Source organism: Sarcophilus harrisii, chromosome 1 (assembly GCF_902635505.1).
Source record: "Sarcophilus harrisii chromosome 1, mSarHar1.11, whole genome shotgun sequence".
Lineage (NCBI taxonomy): Eukaryota > Metazoa > Chordata > Mammalia > Dasyuromorphia > Dasyuridae > Sarcophilus > Sarcophilus harrisii.
The window spans coordinates 196,113,133-196,136,895 of NC_045426.1; the positions used below are offsets into that span (position 1 = coordinate 196,113,133).

Sequence of the window (23,763 nt, forward strand, 5' to 3'; positions counted from 1 at the left end):
GTTTCCCTAATTAGCTAGATGCTTCAGTGGCTGGAGCACTGGCCTTAGATGAAGTCAAGAAAAATCCAGTTAAAATATAGCCTCAGACACAGATACCCTGTGCAATCCTAGGTAAGTCAGAAGCTTTTTTTGCTTCAGTTTCCTCAACTAAAAATTGGAATAACATCAAAACTTACCTCCCAGGGCTGTTGTGAGCCTCAAATGAGACAATATTTTAAAGTATGGTACCTAGAACATGGTAGGTGCTTAATATAACCTTGATTCCTTCCTTCCCATCTTGAAAATAGAGTAATAATTTAACCTGCTGGATTGTGAATTTAGAAGTAAAAGAATCTAATCCAGTCTCCCAGATAAGTGAAATAACTTTGCTCAAGGATACATAATCTGATACATAATCAGAATTCAAATCCAGCCTGACAAATTCTAAATACAGAACATCTTTCACTATACCACAGTGCCTCTAAGCAGATCATTATGCCATGCATGATGGTAAATATTATATACATATCACTTCTGACATTGAATATAGAAGTATGCATATATGTATGCACCTCAGATTCCAGCAGTGCTGGAGAGTTAGGTGAAAAGGGAGTGGGGAAATGTATAAAGAAAACTTTGCTGACTGAAGGAAATTATCATTGCACTAAACCTTCCAGAAGGTTCTGGAATACAGAAATGTTACACATGTACTTGGGTATCACTTATTACTAGTCTCAAGGTGATTGTATCATTTTTATATAACAACTGACATTACTATGCTAAATCCTTGGAGGAAAGTAAAATTTAAAAACAAACAAACCAACTTGCACTTAATTCTAACTGAAGTTTATGAATTGCAATCTTTAATAATAACATGGACATTGTAAGAATTGTTTAATCATGAAGCTGGACTTATTTTAAATAACTCTTAACTCTTGGGGTTGGAAAATCATCTTCAATAGCATTTAGAGTCTGGGTCTACTTGTTAGGTACATGTTTAAACTACCACTGAAATGCAAGCAAGATTGAATAAAACTCTGCCACTTCTTAATGAAAATTCCTTTTCTCTCCCCCTTCTTTGCTCTTTTTTAGGTCTTCTTTTACTCTTAATGAAAGGAAATGTTGGCGTACTTCATAAGGGCAGCATCTGTGACTTTTGGGGAGAAGCATTAAGGATTATTAGCTCAGCCAGACTTCTCTCTCACTGGTGGGCCTATTTCTACAGATGGGACTTAATTGCTCCTTAAATATGCCTAACACTTATGTCTTTACAATTTTACCCAGTAGCCATTTGGCTGGAACTTCTGCTATCTTTTCCATACTTAAAACTCATCAATTATGTTATGAAGTTTTTGTTGTTGTTGCTGGTTCAGCTATTCTTAGTTGGTCATATGGAAAAAACATAACTCATATTTTGTTACTGAAGTAGTATAGAGGTAGTTCTAAAATGTAAGCACTTACTTTCTTTCAAAAAGAGAAAATGAAGAGATACAAATATTTATAATCAATCCAAGTCTTAGTTCAGGAAAAGAACAATCTCATTATAAAAGTATTAGAAATAAAAAGTCTATTTGAAAGTTTACTGAGGCTGTTTCCCATCTGGGGAAAATTTTAAGTTATGAGTTCCATTGTGTCAAGGACAGACCAGTCTTTTCCAGACACTTACCCTCTGACAGCATGAATAAGTCTCAGTGATGGATAGGCAGTTCGCACTTTCAATTTATTCTTAAGGATTAATGCATTAACCCACTCCACATGCTTCTCTCCTCCTTTGACCATGAAAGCAGGGATCCAAAGGACACTGTCATTCAGCATAGATAGTCTATGCACAAATTTTTCTCTGTCACTCTCATTCCGAAAGCCTCCAAATGCTCTTTGTACAACTGATGGATTCATGGTAATAAAATCAGATTTAGTTCCCACATCTGCAGCAAACTCCACCACAGGAGCTAGATTGCACCTGAAGAGGAAGAAATTAATGGACAAATGAAAAATAAATATGAAACATTCACTCATATAAGGGTGTGCATGAAAAGAAGATCTGGAAATGAACATACAAAACTTCCAGATCAGGTGAAGAAAAAAAGACCAATGGCACCCAGAATGCTATTACATAGTGCTTTAATAAACCTCAGACACACCATTTACTTTCTCCAAAATCCTAAAGTTGATTAATTAATATTTTAGAAATTAGCTTTTTCAATGAGAATCTATACCCAGAAAATAATTATTCAAAATGTCACTCATTGCATTTATTGAACTTACTATCCAGTGATACTTTTTGACTCCTACATTAGAAAAATTTTTAATGTATATCATTTGAGCAATAAGATCTTGAAGCAATAAGTATTTTTTTTTTATCATTTTAGAAAAATGAGAAACTTGAATTACATGCTGTACTATATTATGCCACTATTCCTTTCCAAGTCAATCAGTTGTATGATTCATATAAAATATATTTATGGAAGCAATTTTGTGCAACTAGAATTTAAGGGGAAAGAGAAGTTTCATCAAACAATGTTTTCATATTAATCCACAAAGATCTTCTATAAGCCTAGTGTGGCAGAAGTAGTAGAAATGTGGTAGAAATGAGATAAACTGAAAATATCAAAATAATGTATATTGCTTTGAGATTTTAAGTAGTGGGAATTTTTTAATAACATACACCTTGGGGCATCTTATTTATCAAATACATAAGTTGTGGACCTGGTTTTTGGTTGATAACACTTTCAAGAAAAAGAAAACGTCAATATGTAACTTGAAAGTATTATTTCAAACAGGAAACTGAAATAACTATGATCCTGGAACAGAAGCCCTGGAACAGATAAGATTTAAATCAAAGTTTGTTGATTGTGAAATCTAAAATATTTGAAATAACTTTTCTTTCAGAAAACAAATGCTTAAATAATGTTAAATGTATATATGCTAACTTTAGAATGATGATTGAAATAACACAACTACCCTTTTCCATTTTTCAAGTATTTCTGCATATTAAGATCTCTTGCTCTCTTTATTCTTCTGTATTTCATTGTTAAATATATTCTCAAGATACTCAAGTTTCAATTAGAAAGTGAGATGTATACTGAACTGGTAAAATATCTCTTATGTAATGTGTCTTTTTCAAGTTAATGTTCTCCCATTACTTTTTTTCAGATTATATACATCAAAGATTTCCCATCCTTCTTTTCACAACTAAATAACAAAGAAAAACTAAATAAGAAGACATGATAAAAAAACTACTGCATATTATTATTCACTTCCTCCATACATATTTATATATGTATATATATGCATACATACATATACACAGACATATGTGTGTGTGTATATATATATATATACATCCATTCTCCTCCATTACTGCCAACTCCCAAAGGTCATTGATCAATTAAGATACATTAAATTCCTACTATATACGTAAAAATAAGCTAGGCATTGAAAGACAACAGATTAAGATATTTTCTTGTTGTTGAGTCATTTTTCAGTCATATTCAAATCTTTGTGATCCAATTTGGGTTTATTTTTGGCAAGGATACTGTAGTAGTTTGCCATTTCCTTCTCATTTCACAGGTGAAAACAGTTTTCATCAGAAACAAACAGAGGCAATCAGAGTTAAGTGACTTGCTGAGGGTCACACAGCTAGTACGTGTGTAAAGTTAGATCTGAATTCATGAAGAGGAGTCTTTCTGACTCCAGGTCCATCAGTCTGTTCATTATGCTACCCATGTGCCTATAAGATATTCTCCTGGTGTTAAAATAGTTAACATTCAGAAGATACAGCCATGACTCAGAAGAAACAAATATTTAGATGTTAATGCTATTTGGCAATATGCAAAAACAATTCTAAGAAAAAAATGGAGGTATATACATTTCAAAAAGAAAATTTAACAAAGTCTGAATTGTAGGATTTGAATATATAGAGGCATGATATTAAGGAACTAATACCATGGGCCAGCTAGGTGGCACAGTGGATAGAGCAGCAGCCTTGAATTCAGGAGGACCTGAGTTCAAATGTGGCCTCAGATACTTAACACTTCCTAGCTGTGTGACCATGGGCAAGTCACTTAACCCCAGTTGCTTCAGTAATAATAATAGCATTAAGAAAATGGTATGAACAATGGCACAATTATAATATATACAATAAAAGTAAGGGAGAATTATTATTGTTAGTGTTTATTATTTCACTATCAAAAAGTTGAAAATTTTTGAATATTTTCTTTGAATTTAAAGTTTAAAGTCACATGAACATCACTCCTGAATTACTGATTCTGTGGTTAAGTCAAGTTTTTCAGTCATATTAATAGCTAGTTGACTACCACACAATTAATCAAAGCAGTCATTAAGACAGCAAAAATAACTAGATCAGCTGTGCTGCACTCCAGTGGTCTTAGTCAGGTTTGTAGCAGTAATATGAAAAGCAAGCAAATGAACTGGTATGAAAGACTGAGTGGACTTAAAATCATAAATTTCTTTTTCTTTTTGTTTCCTTGAGAGGCATAACTTAACTAATACTGGTAGTAGAGAGCATATGCCTCAGGCAATTATGTGGAAAAGCAAATATGCTTCAAATGTTGCCCTCAATTCCATAAAATTAGAGAACAATCTGAAAAAAATTTTTAATATCTTATGTCTGCTGGTGAAGGATGCTAGGCTTAGAGCAACACTTAGTAGGATTTTATGCCAAACTCTGTACAGTCCAACTATTATTGTGCCTGATATACAAACTACTCTCTTTCACCCTCACCCTCATTCTCTCCCCCTCTCTCTTCACATATACATATATAAACATAGTTTTACTATGTTTGTACATATACACATATGTGTGTATGTATGCACACAAACATACACATATAAACATATTTCATAAGGGAAGTAAATATATCTTTTGCATAGTAATTGTGAATTCCCATTTATTCTAAATGATTAAGAGATCATTTTCTTAGTTGTACACGCACATCTTGCTTATATTAAACACAAATAACAATATATTCACTGCTCAGTACTGTATTAAGTATTTAGGATTCTGTAATATATTCTTGATATAAATATGGACAAATTGCTTAATGACAGTCTGATCATCGTTTTCCACTTTTGTGCGCATGCCCACACATACACACACACACACACACACACACACACACACGCACGCACACACACCCCTTTATTGTTTTGGGGATTAATCCAATGGGGGGGAGAAAGCTTATTATTCCCAATGTTAAACTCATCAATAGAGATCTTCAAACAGATGAAATGTTTATGTTGTTAATGTTATAAAAGGGATTCATGACTTGGTAAAGATTGGATTAGGTGATCTTTAAGGTCCCTCCCACTTCTAATACACTATGAGTCCTTAAGAAAATATAATAGCTATTTTCACTGTGATGTATTTTTAACTAACAGGAGTAATTAACATTATTTTTATTTTATCTGAAATAAAATATAAATGAATACTTGTCAGTAAGCCCAGGGCTGTGAAATTTCTTTCACAGGTTGCTGTGACAGACCTCATACTGGAATAATCAGAAAGATGTAGAGCCCATCTGTTTATCTATTTGTAATGGAAAATGTATTTAGTTCACAACTCAATTTCTGTTTGGATAACAGCAGTCACCCTGATCTGACCCATTGCCAATTTATTGTTTTCTTCTATCCAATTCAGATGCTAATGCTGCTTCTACTACCTTTTTAAATGTGAAAATTATATAAAAAACTAAATTTATTAATTTATACAGTCCTGAAACATTTCATAATATTGATATTCAGTAGCAAAATTAAAGATAAACTTCAAACTAAATGTAAGCATTTTGAATTAATAAGAAAAGGCATCACTGCATGGTAGAGAGGAAGCTGGATTTGGAACCTAGAAGACTTAAGTTTAAAGGCTTCCTTTTGACAGATTCTGCCTATGTGACATTCTGAAAATATTTTCATTTGTCCTAATACCATCCCAATGAGAAAGGTAGAGGAGAAAGTATTGATTTTATAATTTAACTAGAAGAATCAGGGAAAGTATAGATGGATTCACTAAGAAATCAAATAAGAAGGAATTTAAGGGCAAAAAAGGGACCCAAATAATATGTAATAAATCGCCTACCAAAGGAATAAGTTAATGGGTAGTTCTGATCAATACCAACTTTATTTTCAAATTCTACTCTAGGTAGAAGTTGTTTTTAATAGTTCATTGCTGATTATTTTTAAGCTTAAAAATAATGATTTGGGATTTGATTTTTAAGTAATATTTTTGTTTCTATAACATAGTTTTACCCAAAGAACATGTTCCTTAATTAATAAAACTGTCAACTAAGCATCTTTTAAAAGATTTATATTGTTGACATTAATGTGGTTTTAACAAAGTGATTAATGTAGTCAAAATAATCACAATTATTCCTGAGGATGGAAATCTCCTGTTGATAGTACAAATGTGGTATCAAGAAATACTTCTGATCAAGTTATGCTTAGTTCCTTAAAATCTCTAAAAAAAAAAAGGTGGGGGGGATATTTATAGGTTAATTTAAAAACAAAATGGGAGAGGTAGTGTAACATAGTGGGAAAAGTGTTGGCCTTAAAACAAGAGAATAGATTTGAATCCTGGCTCCAAAGGAGTCCTGAGTGGCCACAGACAAGTCAATTAAAATTTTAGCCTTTGCAAGATGAAATAACAATTTTCAAAACTTATACTCTTCCTAAACCAGGACTGTCATGAAGAAAGCATTTTTAAATTATTTTTTTTGTTTTCTGTTAAATTACATGTAAATAAAAATTTTAACATATTTTTGTGATTTCCTTTTGTTTTGGTTTTCAAGATTTATTTTTATAAGATTTTTATTTCCATATTTTTCCTCTCTCCTTCCTTCCCTTTCCAAACTTCCCCAAAATGGCAAACAATCTAATATAGGTTATGCATGTGCAATCATATTAAACATGCGCAATCTACATTAGTCATGTTGTGAAAGAATTGGAATAAAAGGGGAAAATCACAAGAAAGAAACAAAAAGAAAATGAAAATAATATGCTTTGATCTACATTGAGAGCCTATCAGTTCTTTCTTTAGAAGTAGATAGCATTTTCTATCACTAGTTTTTTTGGAATTGTCTTAGATCATTATATTGCTGAGGAGAGTTAAGTTTATCAAAGTTGATCATCACACAATATTCCTGCTACTGTGCACAAGGTTCTCCTGGTTCTTCTCACTCACTCAGCATCAGTTCATGTAAGTCTTTCTAAGTTTTTCTAAAATTTATTTGCTCATCATTTCTTCTTTTTTCCTGAGGCAATTGAGGTTAAGTGACTTGCCCAGGATTACACAGTTTGCTCATCACTTCTTATAACACAGTAGCATTCCATTATATTAATATACTACAGCTTATGGCTGGACAGCCATTCCCCAATTAATGGACATTCTTTGAATTTCCAATTTTTTTGCCAGCAAAAAGAAAGCTGATATATGGATTTTGGTACATATTGATCTTTTCCCCTTTTTAATGATTTCTTTGAGATACAGAACTAATACTGGTATTGCTATATCAAAGGGCATGCACAGTTTTATAGCTCTTTTTTTACATAGTTACAAATTGCTCTGCAGAATGGTTGGATACACCAATAATGCATTAGTGTTCAATTATTCCACATCCTTGTCAACATTTATCATTTTCTTTTTCTGCTGGCTATATTAGCCAATCTGATAGATGTGAGGTGGCACCTCAGAATTGTTTTAATTTGCTTTTCTCTAATCAATATTGACTTAGAGCATTTTTAAAAATATGACTGTAGGTAGTTTCAATTTTTTCCTCTGAAAACTGCTTGTTCATATTCTTTGACCATTTATCAACTGGAAAATGACTTGTATCTTTATAAATTTGATTAAGTTCTCTACTTTAGATATTTTTTTTTTATCAAAAACACTGGTTATAAAAATTGTTTCCCAGCTTTCTGTTTTCCTTTTAATTATTGCTGCATTAGTTTGGCTTGTGCAAACCTTTTGTAATTAAAACTATCCAGTTATCAGTTCATAATATTCTTTATCTCTTTTTTGGTCATAAATTCTTCCCTTTCCCATAGATCTGAGAAGTAAACCATACTTTGCTCTCCTAATTTGCTTATTGTATCATCCTTTATGTCTAAATTATAAACTCCTTTTGACTTTACCTTGGTATTACAGTGTGAGATGATGGTCTATGCCTAATTACAATTATACTGTTTTCCAGTTTTCTCAACAGTTTTTAAGAAATAGGATATAGTACTTGTCCTAGGAGTTGAAATCTTTGAGTTTATCAAACAACAGATTATTGTAAGCATTGACTATTGAGTCTTGTGCTATTCCATTGATTTACCACTGTATTTCTTAGCCATATCAAATAGTTTTAATGATTGACACTTTATAATATAGTTTTGGATGTAGTAAGTCTAGGCCACCTTCCTTTGCATTTTTTCATTACTTTGCTTGCTTTTTTTGAGCTTTTGTTCTATTTTTTTCTAGCTCTATAAAATATTTTTGGTAGTTTGGTAGGGCACTAAATAACTAAATTAATTGAGGTAGAATTGTCATTATCTTTATATTAATCCAATCTACCCATGAGCAAATGCTATTTTTCAAAATAATGAGATCTGAATTTGTTTCTATGTAAAGTGTTTTGTAATTGTATTTATATGATTCCTAAGTTTGTCTTGGGAAGTAGACTCAAGAAACATTTTGAAAACCTTAAAGTGGTAAATGTGAGTTATTACTGGTACCAAATGACTTGTAAAAGCTATTCTGACATTGGGATTCTGTGATTTTATAAAAGGGAGAACAGTAGACATCATAATGACAAGAAAAGGGGAGATTGAAAATGAAATGGGACTTAGAATAAAGCAGTAAAACAATAATGTATATCCTTCTATTTATCTAGAGATTTTATGCAGAAAAGAAGAGGGGAAATACAGATAGAAAAGGATGAAAAAGAATGAATGAATAGAAGACACCTTGATATAGTCTCCCAGAGTTACAGAACTACAAAGTTCACACAAGCTTGCCTTAAAAATGCCCTACTTCATCTCTTATCTAGAACAATCCTTTCATTTACAATATTCCAAAATTAATTACAAAGAAATTATTTAAATGATAAATATTAATGCGATTTTTCAGAAATATATAAACTATTTAAATAACATCAAAATCACAGTGTGAAAAACAAAACAAGACACTTAGAAGAAAAATGGCAACCATCCTTAAAACCACCAGAAATAATGACCAACTATTAGGTGGTGGTGCTGGGTCTAAAGTCAGGAAGACTCATTTACTGAGTTCAAATCTATCCTCAGATGTTTACTATTTGTGTGATTCTGTGCATGTCATTAAATGCTGTTTGACTCAGTTCCTCATCTGTAAAATCAACTGGGCAAGGCAAAGGCAAACCACTTCGGTATCTTTTCTAAGAAAACCATCAACAAGGTCATGAACAATTGGACATGACTGAACAATAACAATAACACCACCACTAAGAATGCACCAAAATTAACTCTAATTTTAAAAGAACATCATATTAATAAGGAACTTATTTAAAAATCAAATAATATAGAGAGATAAATAAGATTTTAAAAATTAACTATACTTTGGTTTGTAGAGGGGAAAGAGACTTCCAAATAAGGTACAAGGCATAAGATTAGAAAAAATACTGTGTGCTTGGAGATGAAGCATTTCATTACAAATTGATATTGGATATATTATGTTGATATTTTTTTTTAAAGGAGACTTAGGAGAGCAGAAAATTGGAGAAAGAACAGAATGAGGAAGATTGGAATTTTTTAAAATGGGAATAAAGAGTAATGATGAATATAAAAAAAAATTACTGTTGTTGAAATACTGCTTGGAATTGAAGTGAGAGGGGATGTGATTAGAATGAAATAATCTAAGTGTCTACTCCTTAATAAAAAAAAAATCATGAAAATAGTAAAATTATTAGACTGCAGAAGAGAAAAATAGTCTATATAAAGGAATATAAGCTTATGTTATGCAGAGGAGAGATTGTTGGGATAGGGGTGGGAGCAGACCACTAAATAAGTTATTTAGGAAGAATTTAATTATATTAAATATACTATCTAGGAGAAAAAAAGAGATAGCTATTTATTCACTGAACTACTATGGCCAAGACAATTTGGTGGCACTGTAGGACAATACAAAAAAAGCTGAAGACAACATAATTTTTTAATAATTCTATTAAGAAAGTTAGGCATAAACATGTAAAATGGCAAATAGCGAAAAAATATGTGAATAGCTCAGAAACAATAGAGGAGCCCTCATAAAGCAGTATTATTATTAATTTTCCTATGAATCCTATACATATTAGTCATTATAAAACTTTAAAAGAACTCAGGCTGATTGATCAAATAAGGCTTTATAATGGAAAAGAAATTTTAGATGGGTTTTTAAAGAAATAGAAGCTAGAATGTCAACAGATAAAGAGGAGGAGAAGGTCATTCCAGGCAGGGGAGCTATTAAGAACAACGTTGCAATAGTGAAATGCAAGATTTTCAGGGCATAATGAATTTGTAGGTCAGTAAGAGCTGACCTGTCCTGAAGTGGAGTGGGGTGAGATCATTCTACAGAGTAAAATTGGTAGTCAACTTTGAATGGTCTTGAATGCCAGATACGGAATTTTTAACTCTATCCTAAATGCAATAGTGAATCAAGCAAGACTTATGAACAGGAGTGACATAATGAAAGGCATGTTTTAGGATATTAATGTGAAAGCGCTGTGGAAGATAAAGGGGCAGGGATTAAGGCAAAAAAAAAAATCATGTGGGAGATCGGTTATGGCTGTACTAGCATTAAGTGTCAAGATCTGGTATCTGGATGCAGAAGCAAGAGATTATGAGACATTGGTGACAGCATAAAAAATTGCTGAGGCAACTTTTAAACATGCCTCATGTTAATACTGGCCCCTACGTGGAACAGTGGATAGAGTGAAGAGCTGGAAGTCATAGACTCATCTTTCTGGGTTCATTTCTGGCCTCAGACACTTGATGAATGTATGACCTTGGGCAAATCCCTTTACTCTGCCTTAGTTTTTTCATTTGTAAAATGAACTGGAGCAAAAAAATGACAAACCACTCTAACACTCTTTGCCAAGATAACCCCCAAGAGGGTCATGAAAAGTCAGACATCATTGAGCAAAAACAATTATTATAATCATCATTATTTTATTATTATTTTCATTAATCATTCTGTCAATTTAAGATCATTTGTTATTGTATGATTATTTTGATTGTAATTGTGTAAATGTAATTATTTTTATTAATATATTTATATTTTACATGCTTAGGATTAATTTTGTTTTCTTATAAAATTTATAATAAATGATTGATTTTACTCGAATAAAATATAAGCTAAAAAGTATTTGCATGATATATATGTATCAAGAGAGAAAAAAGAGGTCAGGAGGAGAGAAAGATGAGGGTAAGAGTAGGGAAAGAGGCAGTTTTTTTTTTCCTTCTTGATCTGATTTTTCTTGTGCAGTAAGATAATTATATAAATATATATATAAATAGATTGGATTTAACATATATTTTAACATATTTAACACGTATTGGATTACCTGCCATCTAGGTAAGGGGGTAGGGGGGAAAAGGGGAAAATTTGGAATGCAAGGTTTTGCAAGAGTCAATGTTGAAAAATTACTCATGTATATTGTAAATAAAAAAAAAACTTTAATAAAAAAAGCGAACAAAGAGTTGGGAGAGAGGGACGGAGGGAGAGAGGAAAAGAGAGGAAGAGAAAAACAGAGAGATTCAGAGAGAGAAAGAGACAGAAACAGACACAGAGAGATGGAGAGAGAAGGGGAAAGGTAGGAGGAGAGAGAGGGAAAGAGTGGATGAGGAACAGAGAGAGGGAGAGAGGAAGAGAGAGGGGAAAGAGGAAGGAAGGGAAGAGAGAGAGAGAGAGAGAGAGAGAGAGAGAGGAAGTGAGAGAAGGCAGAGGGGAAAAGGAGGGAGGGAGGGAGAAGGGGAAAAGAATTAAGGGAAGAAGGGAGGGATATGGAAGGTATTGGGGAAAATATACAGATGCAAGAGAAGTTCCCAATTCTTTTTGTTCTATCTAACCTTTTATGACTGAGGCATTTAAAGAAAGATGACAAGAGGCAAGGAAGTGGTCCAGAAAATGCATCCTGGGAGTCTATCGTTGACTTTACTTTCAGAGGAAAAAAAGTATTACATCGCTACCCAAAGGTTATTGAATGGCTTGTGTAATGTTGCAGTGAAATTCTCTTCATGAGGTAATTCAATATGGAATTTATATTCTTTAAAATTATGGTGTGCACTAAAAGGAAAGAAACAACATTCGTGAAATATTGTAGCTGATGCTTTAATCAAAGAAGTCAGAAAATTATAGCAAAATAGCAATAATTCTGCCTCTTAGCATGAATTACTATACATGGTGTTAACTTGAATGCATTAATAAATGTATGTGGTCCTTACAGTGACGGGGAAATATATCTTTCAGTCTTCTAACTTTTAATGACTCATGAACAACATGAAGATTACATCAGTATTCACTCAAAATTTAATTTCCTTATTTACAAAAATAAGAAATAAACAAAACAAAAGATCTGTTCTAATAAATGAATTTTCTTTGAAAATGTGTCCAAGTTTCCAAGAAACTTGTTGACTTAGTTCGTTTGATCTGTCACCTGAGTATTGATTCCCAGATAAATGTGTGGAGGCATATTCTTTCCAGGACAAGGCAGGTAGATGTAGAAAATACATATATAATGGCACTAATCATATATTCAGAAAATATTTAAAAATGCATTGGAGAATTAGGTGCATATGATTCCTGTATGTCATATTGTCACTGGGTATAATAATGATTACTTCTTATTTACTCTTTGTTCTTCATTATGAGAACTGGCTGCTAAGAGATATAGTAACAACTTTTCCCCAGTTACTTTCTTAGAATGTCATTCAAATGCTACAGAATAGATTGTAGTGTGCACTATGTTTTACTTAGAGAAGAGGTAATAAAAAGTATGATAGTGGTCTTTAGCTGTATAATTTACTGGTTTATCCTCTATGTCCTACAATATTTAATATTCCATCATAATGAAATTCAATTTTCAAAGATTTTCTTTTCTCTCAATTTCAAAAAGATTTACATTTTGTTTACAACAGTGATTTCTTTTTCTTTGTCCTTTAAAGAGAAAAAATGAAAAGAAGTTGATAATCTCAATTATCTTTCTATAAATTCACACTATTTAAAAAAATATTATAAATACCATTAGCCCAGACCCCAAAACTAAGGTAGCCCAAATCTGTACTACAATCTGTCCATTACCAAATAAGCATTTAATTAAAGTGGAAAATACCAAACCATTGCTGACTTAGCACATAGGTGAGTAACTAATATGGCCCAGACCACTTGGGAAGGATACACAAACTTAAATATATTTTTAAAAATAAGTTTTGGCTTTTTTAAAAACTTTTTTTTTTCTTTTACTTCTTGTGACCTTCCATTTAGAAAAGGATTACATAAAGGAAAGATCAATGCAAAAAATAACAAAATGTTTTGTGGCATCTTTCAGTCTTAAGATATTTTGTTCAAGCTATGGTTGATTTGAAAAGAGAACTATTTCAAGTTGTTGTGGTTAAGAAATTTTAATTTCTCACTTAATCATCCCATGATTTCTCTGTATCCCAGAAGTTATAAACTTGACAAACATTTAGGCATCCTTACAAATCAATTGTTGTAAGGAATCCTAGTGAGTAAGGAATTTTAAATAATTATCAGCCATGTCTTTTCTGTAACTTTTTTCTGAGAACATGAGAAAGTGCTTGTAGTTATCTGATGGAATTCCAGGAAAAAAACAAAGAAGTTAGAAAGCCATCTTTTCTTGTGCATTAATCATTTAGTAGTCATTATTGTATTTTATATATAGTTTTATATTATAGTCATCATTGTGTTTTCCCTAGAAACCTGGCCAGTTTCTTTAAAACACACAATCTCCTAAAGGAATGAACATGTATTCTCGTTGATGGGCCTCTGGTAATGGAGCATTCTATACTTGGGAGGATGCTGCACCTCAACATATACATATCAAATGAGAATACTTAACATAATGCCTTTTTTTGTTCTCAGACTATAAAAGTTCCTTAGTGGAAGAGGATTTTGAGCATTTGGGCTAGGAAATCTTGTGCATACTTGCCTAGAAATGCTCTCACTTAAGACTGTGAATAGCTGCAACCATCTTCAGCCAGATGTTAGTCTTCCTTGAAATGGTGATATTTTATGTTGTTTGCTTGTTATAGTGGCCACTGTGTTTATTAATTGTGTGTTATTTTTATGATTTGAGTTTCCTCTTCTCTTATGTCTATTTAAATCAAGGTTCTGAGTATTAATAAATTTATAGCAACCTTCTTTAAGATTATATCTTATTCTGAATGCAAATTCTGAACCCTGATTAATCTTAAAATTGTAAAGCAAAATTGTCAAAAGCTTAAGTAATCATCTTTCACATAAAGAATAGAACATGCACATATCTAATATAAAGACAATCCAATTAAGAATCATATTCAAATTGATAATTTGCTCACATTATAATGCAGCAAATAATGTCTGGAGGATGTAAAAAATTAAAATGCACAGCAAGTAATCTTCAATTTGGTAGAAAACTAAATAGAATTCTTAATAGTCTCTTTCTTAGTATTTAAAAATATGAATAATCCATATACTTAAGGACTAAATGAGATAATTCAATTGCCTTTACCACCATGCCCACCCCAACTTTCAGAACAGAAGAGACAGGAATTGTAAGAATAGGAAGGACATTAATTTTTTGTTTCTCTTGATAGAATCAAAGAAGAGTAGGATAATAGCAACTGGAAAAGGCATTGGGATGAAATTGAAGAAAAATGGTAGATTGATCTTTCCTAAGATGAAAAAATAAATTTGCACTATAAAAACCATGTTCACAATATGATGAGATGGGTTAAAAACATGAGGCAGAAGCTTCATAATGTATTATTTTATTTGTATTTATTTGATTGAGCCTCTTTGGGTATAGCCACATCTAAACAAATAGGGTACTTTCAAGGACTACCTCCTACTCTAAAACAAAGGTTATATTAATTCCTGTTGGTATAAAGCATCTAGCTTGGTAAAAATGATATACATTCATAGGTAATATCTTAACAATAGATAAGAGTAAGAAGAGAAGGTAGGACTGAGCCCCATGACTTAAGAATTCAAGATACAAAGTCATTTTCACCATTTATCAGTACCATTCTTTCATGAAGAGCTATTTCTTGGAATGTGATAAAAAAACAAAAAAAAAACAAAAAAAAATCTGCCAACACTACATACTCACACAAACACATACACACATATGGACAGACATACAGAGAGAAACAGAGAAAAAAAGAGAGAAAGAGACAGAGAGAGACAGAGACAGAAAAAGAGAGAGAAAAAGAGAGACAGATACACACAGAGAGAGGAGAGAAAAAGGGAAAGAAAGAAATGTGAAAATTCAGTGTTTGCACACCAAATGCCTTCCTTTTCATGGAGAACATGGAGAAAACCAAGAGGAAATATATGAGAATGCAATCCAGGAATGAAAAAAAGAGAACTTAGAAAACTTAGATGAGAAAAAAACATAAAAATATGATCAAAGTCTAAATCATAGAAAAGGAAAGCATAAAATAATATTCCTTAAAATACTAGGTGGGGCGTAGAATATTGAACTGAGATTTTTTTTTTCATCATTCTTATCTGGGAAAGGTTAAAAGAGAGAGGCATGACACAGAAACTCAAAATTTATGAACGTTCATGAAACTTGGCTCTAAGGTAAGTAAAAAATGGAAATATTTGTATATGTGTATATGTGCATGTGTGTTGGAATGAATGAGGGAAAATACTGTAGCAAACCAGCTTATTGTAAGCAAAATGAATCTTAGAAACAAATTGCTGAGTCAAACGAGGAAAGACATTTAAAAATCACTAGGAAAAATCAATGGAAAAATAGGAATATAACAATCAAAATTTTAAATGTTAATGGATCAAACAATCTAATTAAATAAGAGAATTATAGGATGACTATGGGAAAAAAATGCAGGTGGAGTTGACCTCATTCTATTAAAAATCTCAAAAATAAAATAATTCACTCTGCAAGAGAGATAAAGATAAACTAAATTATACATAAATGTACCATCATTATAATATCATGATTATAAAATAATAATGGCATAATTGATAAATAAATAAATTATCAAGTATGTACTCTGTGCCAGATACTGTACTAAGAACTAAAGATATAAAAATGAGCCAAAAGAAAGTTCCTATTCTAAAAAACTCACAATTAGATAGAGAAAACAGCAAATTTGTAAAAAGGACTTATGAAAAATAGTAATATATAAGTAAATAAATCATCAAAGTTCCTCTCTCAGAGCTAAGTAAATCTAGAAGAATTAAAAAAAAAAATAAAGAATTAAACAACAACAAAAACAGGAAAAATCAAGTTTGAAAGACAAAGCATCTTAGGAACATATATATATATATATATATATATATATATTTCCCCAAGTCACAAATAACTATGCAATTGGGCAAGAAAAATCAAAATATAGAAAAATAGAAATATTAAACTATACATAGTTTATAATGTAACACTTTAAAAAATAATACAGGATACATAAGCAATACATGTAGATATAAACAAAAATCTAATAATAAATTATGAAAACCTAGTTTACATAGATTCATAAAAAACCACTATTACTAACAATGATACAAAAAATTCTTTACTGAGAAAAAGAAAACACTTTATAAAATTCCTTTTACAAATCAAATATTCTCATAACATTTCTTTAAGTAAAGGGGAAAATAAAGAAACTGTTGGTAAATACTGCTAATTAATATCAATTCAGAAATTTTGAACAAAATCTGAGAAAAAGACTATAGTACCCTATTTTAAAAAAATCAATGACTGATTTGAATATATTTAATGATATAAAAATATTTGATATTAGGAAGAAATCAATAACTTTTCACATTAAAAATCCTTATTATGTGATATCAATAGATGAAGAAAAAGTTCTTGACCAAAAATCACTTATGATTTTAAAAAACCCTAAAAATCATGGATATGTCCATTTTAATATCATAAAAACTACATATATACAAAACAAAATGCAAGTATTAATTGCATGGAATAAACACTAGAAGCTTTTATAATAAATAATATGGTAATGAAATGATGCCTTTTCCCCCACTATTATTTCCCATTATTCCAGATATGCTAGCAATAAAAAAGACAAGAAAAAGTAAAACATCAACCAAGAGGAAACACAATTATTCTTTTAATAGACTACATGATGATTCATTAGAACATCTAAGAAGTTCAGGAAAGAAACAACACTTCTATATAGCAGTAACAAGGTAAGAAAGAATTAGCAGAAAGAGAAATCACATTCAGAATAACTGCAAAAAGCATTATCTAGAGGAAATCCATAATCTTAAGGGAAGAATGAAAAAAAAAAAAAAGGAAGAAATGAAGAGTGACTAGAACTTCAAATTTTCATATAACATTATAAAGCAATAGTCATCACAATCATTTGACAAGTTTTTCAAATAGATTACAACAAAGAATTAGAATTGCTAAGAAACTGAATAACATAATATGATCCAATGATGCAATAACATAAAAATCATGAAGATTCTTTGTTCAACCAAAAAAAAAAAAAAAAAAAAAAAACAAGAAACCTTTCTTGGTGAAAAATAATTATTAAAGTCAAGCTTGGGAGGGAAAGAGGGAAGGGGAGAATGATGGGGAAGAGGGAGAAAAAGAGAGAGCTAGAGAGAGAGCAACAGTATTTTGCACTGTATAATCACATGCTATAATAAATTCCAAATGGATACCATCAAAATATGAGATTACATTTTTTAAATGAGAGGCAGAAAATTTCACAAATATAGTCATAGGCAGAATTCTTAAATAAAAGTTCGAAGTGACAATAAAAGATAAAAGTGAAAATTTTATGGACATGAAATGAAAAAGATTTTGAACAAAATCAATCAAGTTATGGTAACAAGTAAAATTATCAATGGTACCAAAAAGGAAAACCTTTTCAGCAAAATCTCTAAAAATTGTATACATAAGATACACATGGAATGAATCAAACTTTAAATTGGAAGTCCAATACACAAGTTGTGAGTGGATATAAAAAATAGCTAGCAACAAAAAGGAATTGTAAATATTAACTACTATATAAAAGATTCCTCCAAATAAATAATTAGGAACTAACTGCAAATTAAAAGAACCTTAAAATTAAACCTAAAACCTGATAAAATTGGCAAAGGGGATAAACAGCTAAAATATTCAATATTGTTTGGGTTGTTGAATGAGAAACATAGTTTCAACTATTCTGGAAAACAAATTGAATTATGTGCCCCAAAGTATCTAAAATGTGCTTACTCTTTGACACAGAGAATCCCCTGTTGGAAATATATTCCCAAGAAGTTAAAGACAGAAAGAAAATAACATATGTAACAAAATATTCATAGGAAAAATTTTTGTGTACACAATAAACTGGAATCAAAGAAGGTGACAATCAAATGGGAAATACATGTCAATGTATAAATAGATTAACTATTTGGGAATATAAGAATATTGAGTTGGTCTACCGCTCAGATCTGTGGAGAAGGAAGGAATTTGTGGCCAAAGAACTAGAGTATTTTTTAGAATGCAAAATGGATAATTTGGATTATATTAAGTTAAAAAATTTTCATACAAACAAACCAATGGTTTAGATTAGAAGTGAAGCAGAAAACTAGGAAAATAATTTTACATCTAAGGGTCCTGATAAAAGACCTCTTTTCTAAAATATATAGAGAACTGACTCTAATTTATAAGAATATAATCCATTCTTCAATTGATCAATGATCACAGGATATTAACAGACAATTTTTAGATAAATTAAACGATTTATAGTCACATAAAAATAGCTAAGATAACAGGAAAAGATGATAAATGTTGAAGGGAATGTGGGAAAACTGGGACACTAATATATTGTTGGTGGAGCTGTGACACGATGCATCCATTCTGGATTACAATTTGGAACTATGCCCAAAGGGCTATAAAACTGCATACCCTTTGATCCAGTAGTGTTTCTACTGGGCTTGTATCCAAAGAGATCATAAAAAAGGGAAAAGATCCCACATGTGCAAAAATGTTTGTATCAGTCCTTTTTTATAGTGGCAAGAAACTGGAAACTGAGTGGATGCCCATCAGTTGGAGAATGGCTGAATAAGTTATGGAAATGAATGTTATGGAATATTATTGTTCTATAAGAAATGATCAGCAGGATGATTTCAGAAAGGCCTGGAAAGACTTACATAAACTGATCCTAAATGAAGTTAGTAGAACCAAGAGAACACTGTACACAGCAACAAGATTATTTGAGGATCAGCTGTGATGAATGTGGCTCTTTTTAACAGCAAGGTGATTCAGAGCAGTTTCAATGAATTTGTGATGAAGAGAACCCCACCAAGAAAGTGCTATGGGGACTGAATATGAATCATAATACAGTATTTTCACCTTTTTTGTTATTATTTGCTTACTTTTTTTCTTTCTCATTTTTTCCATTTTTTGATCTGATTTTTCTTGTGCATGATAATTGTAGAAAATATGTACAGAAGAATTGCATATGTTTAACTTATATTGGATTACTTGACTTCTAAGGGAGGAGGTGGAGAGAAGGGCAATAATAATCTTACTGAGGTAATATATAATAAAATTCTACAGAATTATAAAAAACGTGGTGTTATAGTCAGAGAATGAGTTACCCAACTCTTTTTAAAAAGAATTTATGGTTTAAGAAAGGCCACAGATACAGTGATCTACGAAATTAATTTTTCTTCAGATGCTTCACTTGGAAGTCTTTAATAAGTTTCTTCATTAGTAGGAAAGAGCAATATACTAAAGAAGAGTGGAACAAAGTAGAGAAAAAGAAGGAAGAAAGTCCTACAGGTTTATAGAAGTAGAGAATCTCAAAATTGGAAAAAAATTTTATGAAAAACATAATTCTCTTCTGCACAGTTCCTATTGGGTGTCTGTCGATCCAGCCTCTAGTAAGTGAGAACTCTCTACCCTGTGAAGCAGTCTTTTGATTTTCAAGCCTCTCTTATTTTTATGTCTCTCTATAACTTCTACCTATTTGGGCTTAGTTCTTCCATGTAGAGCTACATGAAACAAATCTAATTTTTCCCTACATGACAGCCTTCAATTATTTGGTAATATTTCCTTCCTGTCACAACACCCTTGGCAAGCTTTCTCTTTTCTGTGATAAAAAAAATGCAAAAATCTTTTTGCTGGTCCTCAAATAAGATGGTTTTCAATTCCTCCATTAGGTCTCTGATTCATAGAAGTGTATCAGGTTGTCATTATTCTTCCTAAAATGTGGTCCCCAGAATGAAACCTAACACATAAGATGTAGTCTAACCAATGCAATAGCAGTATCATTTAATTCATTTTCTATACTATACTTAACCTAAGATCTAATTATATAAGGTAAATAGATGAAGAAAAAGCCTGTGGGTTGAGCAAATTAGACAGATTAAGAGAAGAAAGAATCCAAGCTGTAGAGATGGGAAATTAAAACAATTTAAAAGTTTATTATTGGTCTAAATCTTATGAAAGGAAATTCTAACTTGACATATCTGTCCATATTCATCTCTGCTATTATTAAGTCTGCATGTAATGAACGAGGCCTTTTAATGATCAAACAAATTAGGAAGCAGGACATGCCTAGAACATGGCCTCTCACAAGGGTCTAAGTCACAATTATCCTGTTCAACCAGAATCCTACTCTGTTCTACTGAATTCCTATTGAATGATAGGATACTGATATTGCTCTCCAAGATTATATTTAAATGGCTAACTCAAATGGCTTTATTTGGGTTACATTAGTCTATTTTGATCATTTTGCATCATTTTACATTGTTGATCTTCAAGAAGATCTCCTCTCCCAGAATTTCTAAAGCACTATGCCTTTCTCATTCTCCTCTTTCCTTTCTGACTATGAGAATCCTAGGTGAAAAACTGAGAAGATTGGGCAAGAAACTATAAAAGCAACTCTAGCTCAGGTACAGTGACCTAAGGATAATAGCTGAAGAGCATAAGAGGGTAAAGAACTTGCCTTTATATATTATTTAATAACTCACAATCAAATTCAGCAACCATTTATTTGATGTTCACTATGTGCAAGGTACTAGAGATACAAAGATAAACAAAAATCATCCTCCAAGGACCTTATATGCTATTGGGAAGATTTAACTTACAACAGATTTAGTATGCACAGATAATATAGTACCTATATAACTAGTAATTAGATTAGTATATAAGTACATATATTAATATAACAGTACTATAAACTAATAATATAATAATCTAAGTAATAATATTTAGTAGTATATCTTAATACTAGATGCTAATAGCATATAATAGTATATATTTATCATATCTATAACTTTGGGCATATATATGCATATATACATATGCATATATATATAATAGGTTAATCTAGTCTCTATACTAGTACAGATTATACATTATATTAATGTTAATATTTATACAATATATATACATATATAATTCACATAAACAGATACATATATCATATATATATATATGTACATATATCTATATATATAAATTGATAAATAAACATTTTTTAAATGCTTATTATGTGCCAGGCACTGGGCTTAATGCTTGGGATTAAAAAAGGAGGGGAACAAAAGATAATCCCCTCTCTTAAGGAGTTTATAATCTAATAGGGAAGAAAATATACAAATATATGTGTACAACTATATATAGAATAAATAGGAAATAATTAATAGAGGGAAGGCATTGGAATAAAAAGAGTTGGGAAAGGTTTCCTGTAGAATTTTGGAATTTTAGTTGAGACTTAAGAAAACCCAACTCAGAATGGAAGAGGAAAAGTATTTCAAGAAAGCAGAACAGAATATGTAAAGCTGCGAGAGAGAAATGTTGTTGCAAAGATGAAATCAACAGTCCTTAGCAATAACTTGGATATGAACAGTAAAAGATAGAAAGGAATCCAAGATGACTCCTAGGTTGTAAACCTGAGAGACTGGGAGATACTGTTGCTTTCTAATAAGTAGTTAGGAAGGGGGGAAGATTTAAAGGGAAAGATTTGAACATACTGAATTTCAGATATCTATTGCACACCCAGTTTCAGATGTTTGAAAGGCAGTTAGAGACATGAGATTAGAGATCAGCAGAGAAACTGGGCAGGTTGGATAGACTTGAGAATCATGAGCATAGAAATGATCATTAAATCCATGGAAGCTGATGGATCACCAATGAAGTAGCCTAGAGAGAGACAAGAAGAGGGCCCAGAACAGAACCATGATATATACCTATGGTTAGAAGGTGTGGTCTGGAGGAGTATTCAAAAAGGAAACACAGGAGATGTCAAATAGGTATGAAGAAAATCAGGAGAAGGAAGGTCCTAAAACTAGCAAGAAGAGGGTAATAAGGAGAATGATCAACAGTGAATGCCAAAAGCAGCAAAGAGGTCAAAGAGCATGAGGATTGAATTGAGCAAAGGTTATTGGACTTGACAATTAAGAGAACATTAGTCATTTTGGAGAGAGAAGTTTTGGTGGAATGATAAGGTCAGAAGCCATATTGTAAGGGGTTAAGAAGAGAGTTGGAGAAACTGTGGAAGCATTTATTATTGATAACCTTTTGGAGGAGTTTAGCTACAAAGGGCAGAATAGATTTAGGACTACAGTTAGTGAAAATGAAGTGAGAGTTTTTTAAGGTTAGAGGAGATATGGACATATTTGCAGGCAGTAGGAAATGAACTCAGCAAGGGAGAGATTGAAAATAAGTGAAATAATAGGGATAACAGAAGGGATAATCTGTTAAAGAAGATGAAATGGAATGGGATCACTTGAACAAATAGAGGGGTAAGCTTTAGTAAGAAGTGAATCTACTTTATTATGTGATACAGGCCTGAAGGAAGAGACAGTTACAGAAGGCACCTGAGTGTTAGGAAATAAGGAAGAAGAAATGAGGGGGAATTCATGGAAAATGGCTTTAATTTTACCTGTAAAATATGAAGCAAAATATGAAAAGGAAGGAAGAGGTATCATTGAAAGCTAAGGGAGGGTGAACAAATTTGGAAGAGCTGCCGTGGAGAGATAGTAACTTGATCTGGGACGTGTAGCACGGTTGCCTAGTAGCAGTAAGAACCTATTTGAGAGTACGTGACATAAATTTGTGCGGCTTTGATGATGAACTCTCCAGGAGTTAAGAATCACTGGGTGCAACACGTTTTCCTATCACTGAGTGGAGGACATGACTTCTTTATTCACAAAGGACAGACATAAAAGGAAATGGGAGACCTTGCTCTTCTTTGCATCATCAGTTCTCTCTTCCCAGTTTGGAGATTGGGCTAACAGCAGGAGGTGGAATTTGCCTTCTATTGGTATAGACAGAATTATATACTTTGGGCCAGATGGAAGATATATGTCCTGTCCCTTAACAGCCTTTTCTCAAGAAATGCACTGTGCCAGCATGAGATGGAGGGCTCAACACTTAAATCTAATGAGGTCTTCTCACCTGAGGAGTCCGACTACAAGACAGCATCAGGAAGTGGTACATTTCCTGCTCATAAAGAAGAAAGGAAGTCTGGCTTTAGCAGTTTTTTCTCTGAGAACAGCAGGAGATAAAATGTTTAGGGTACTAGGGTTTAAAGTTTTCCCATGTTATGAGGTGGCAGCAAGATGTG

The 23,763-nt window shown here is 31.8% G+C and overlaps 1 protein-coding gene across 1 annotated transcript in view; it reads right to left on the reverse strand.

The window, feature by feature from the left end:
• ST8SIA4 (ST8 alpha-N-acetyl-neuraminide alpha-2,8-sialyltransferase 4) overlaps window positions 1-23,763 on the reverse strand; it is a 128,354-nt gene that overhangs the window by 57,790 nt on the left and 46,801 nt on the right. The window contains exon 4 of the mRNA XM_003759343.4: window positions 1,646-1,939. Within this exon, the coding sequence (XP_003759391.2) occupies window positions 1,646-1,939 (294 nt within the window). The remainder of the gene's footprint in view (window positions 1-1,645; window positions 1,940-23,763) is intronic.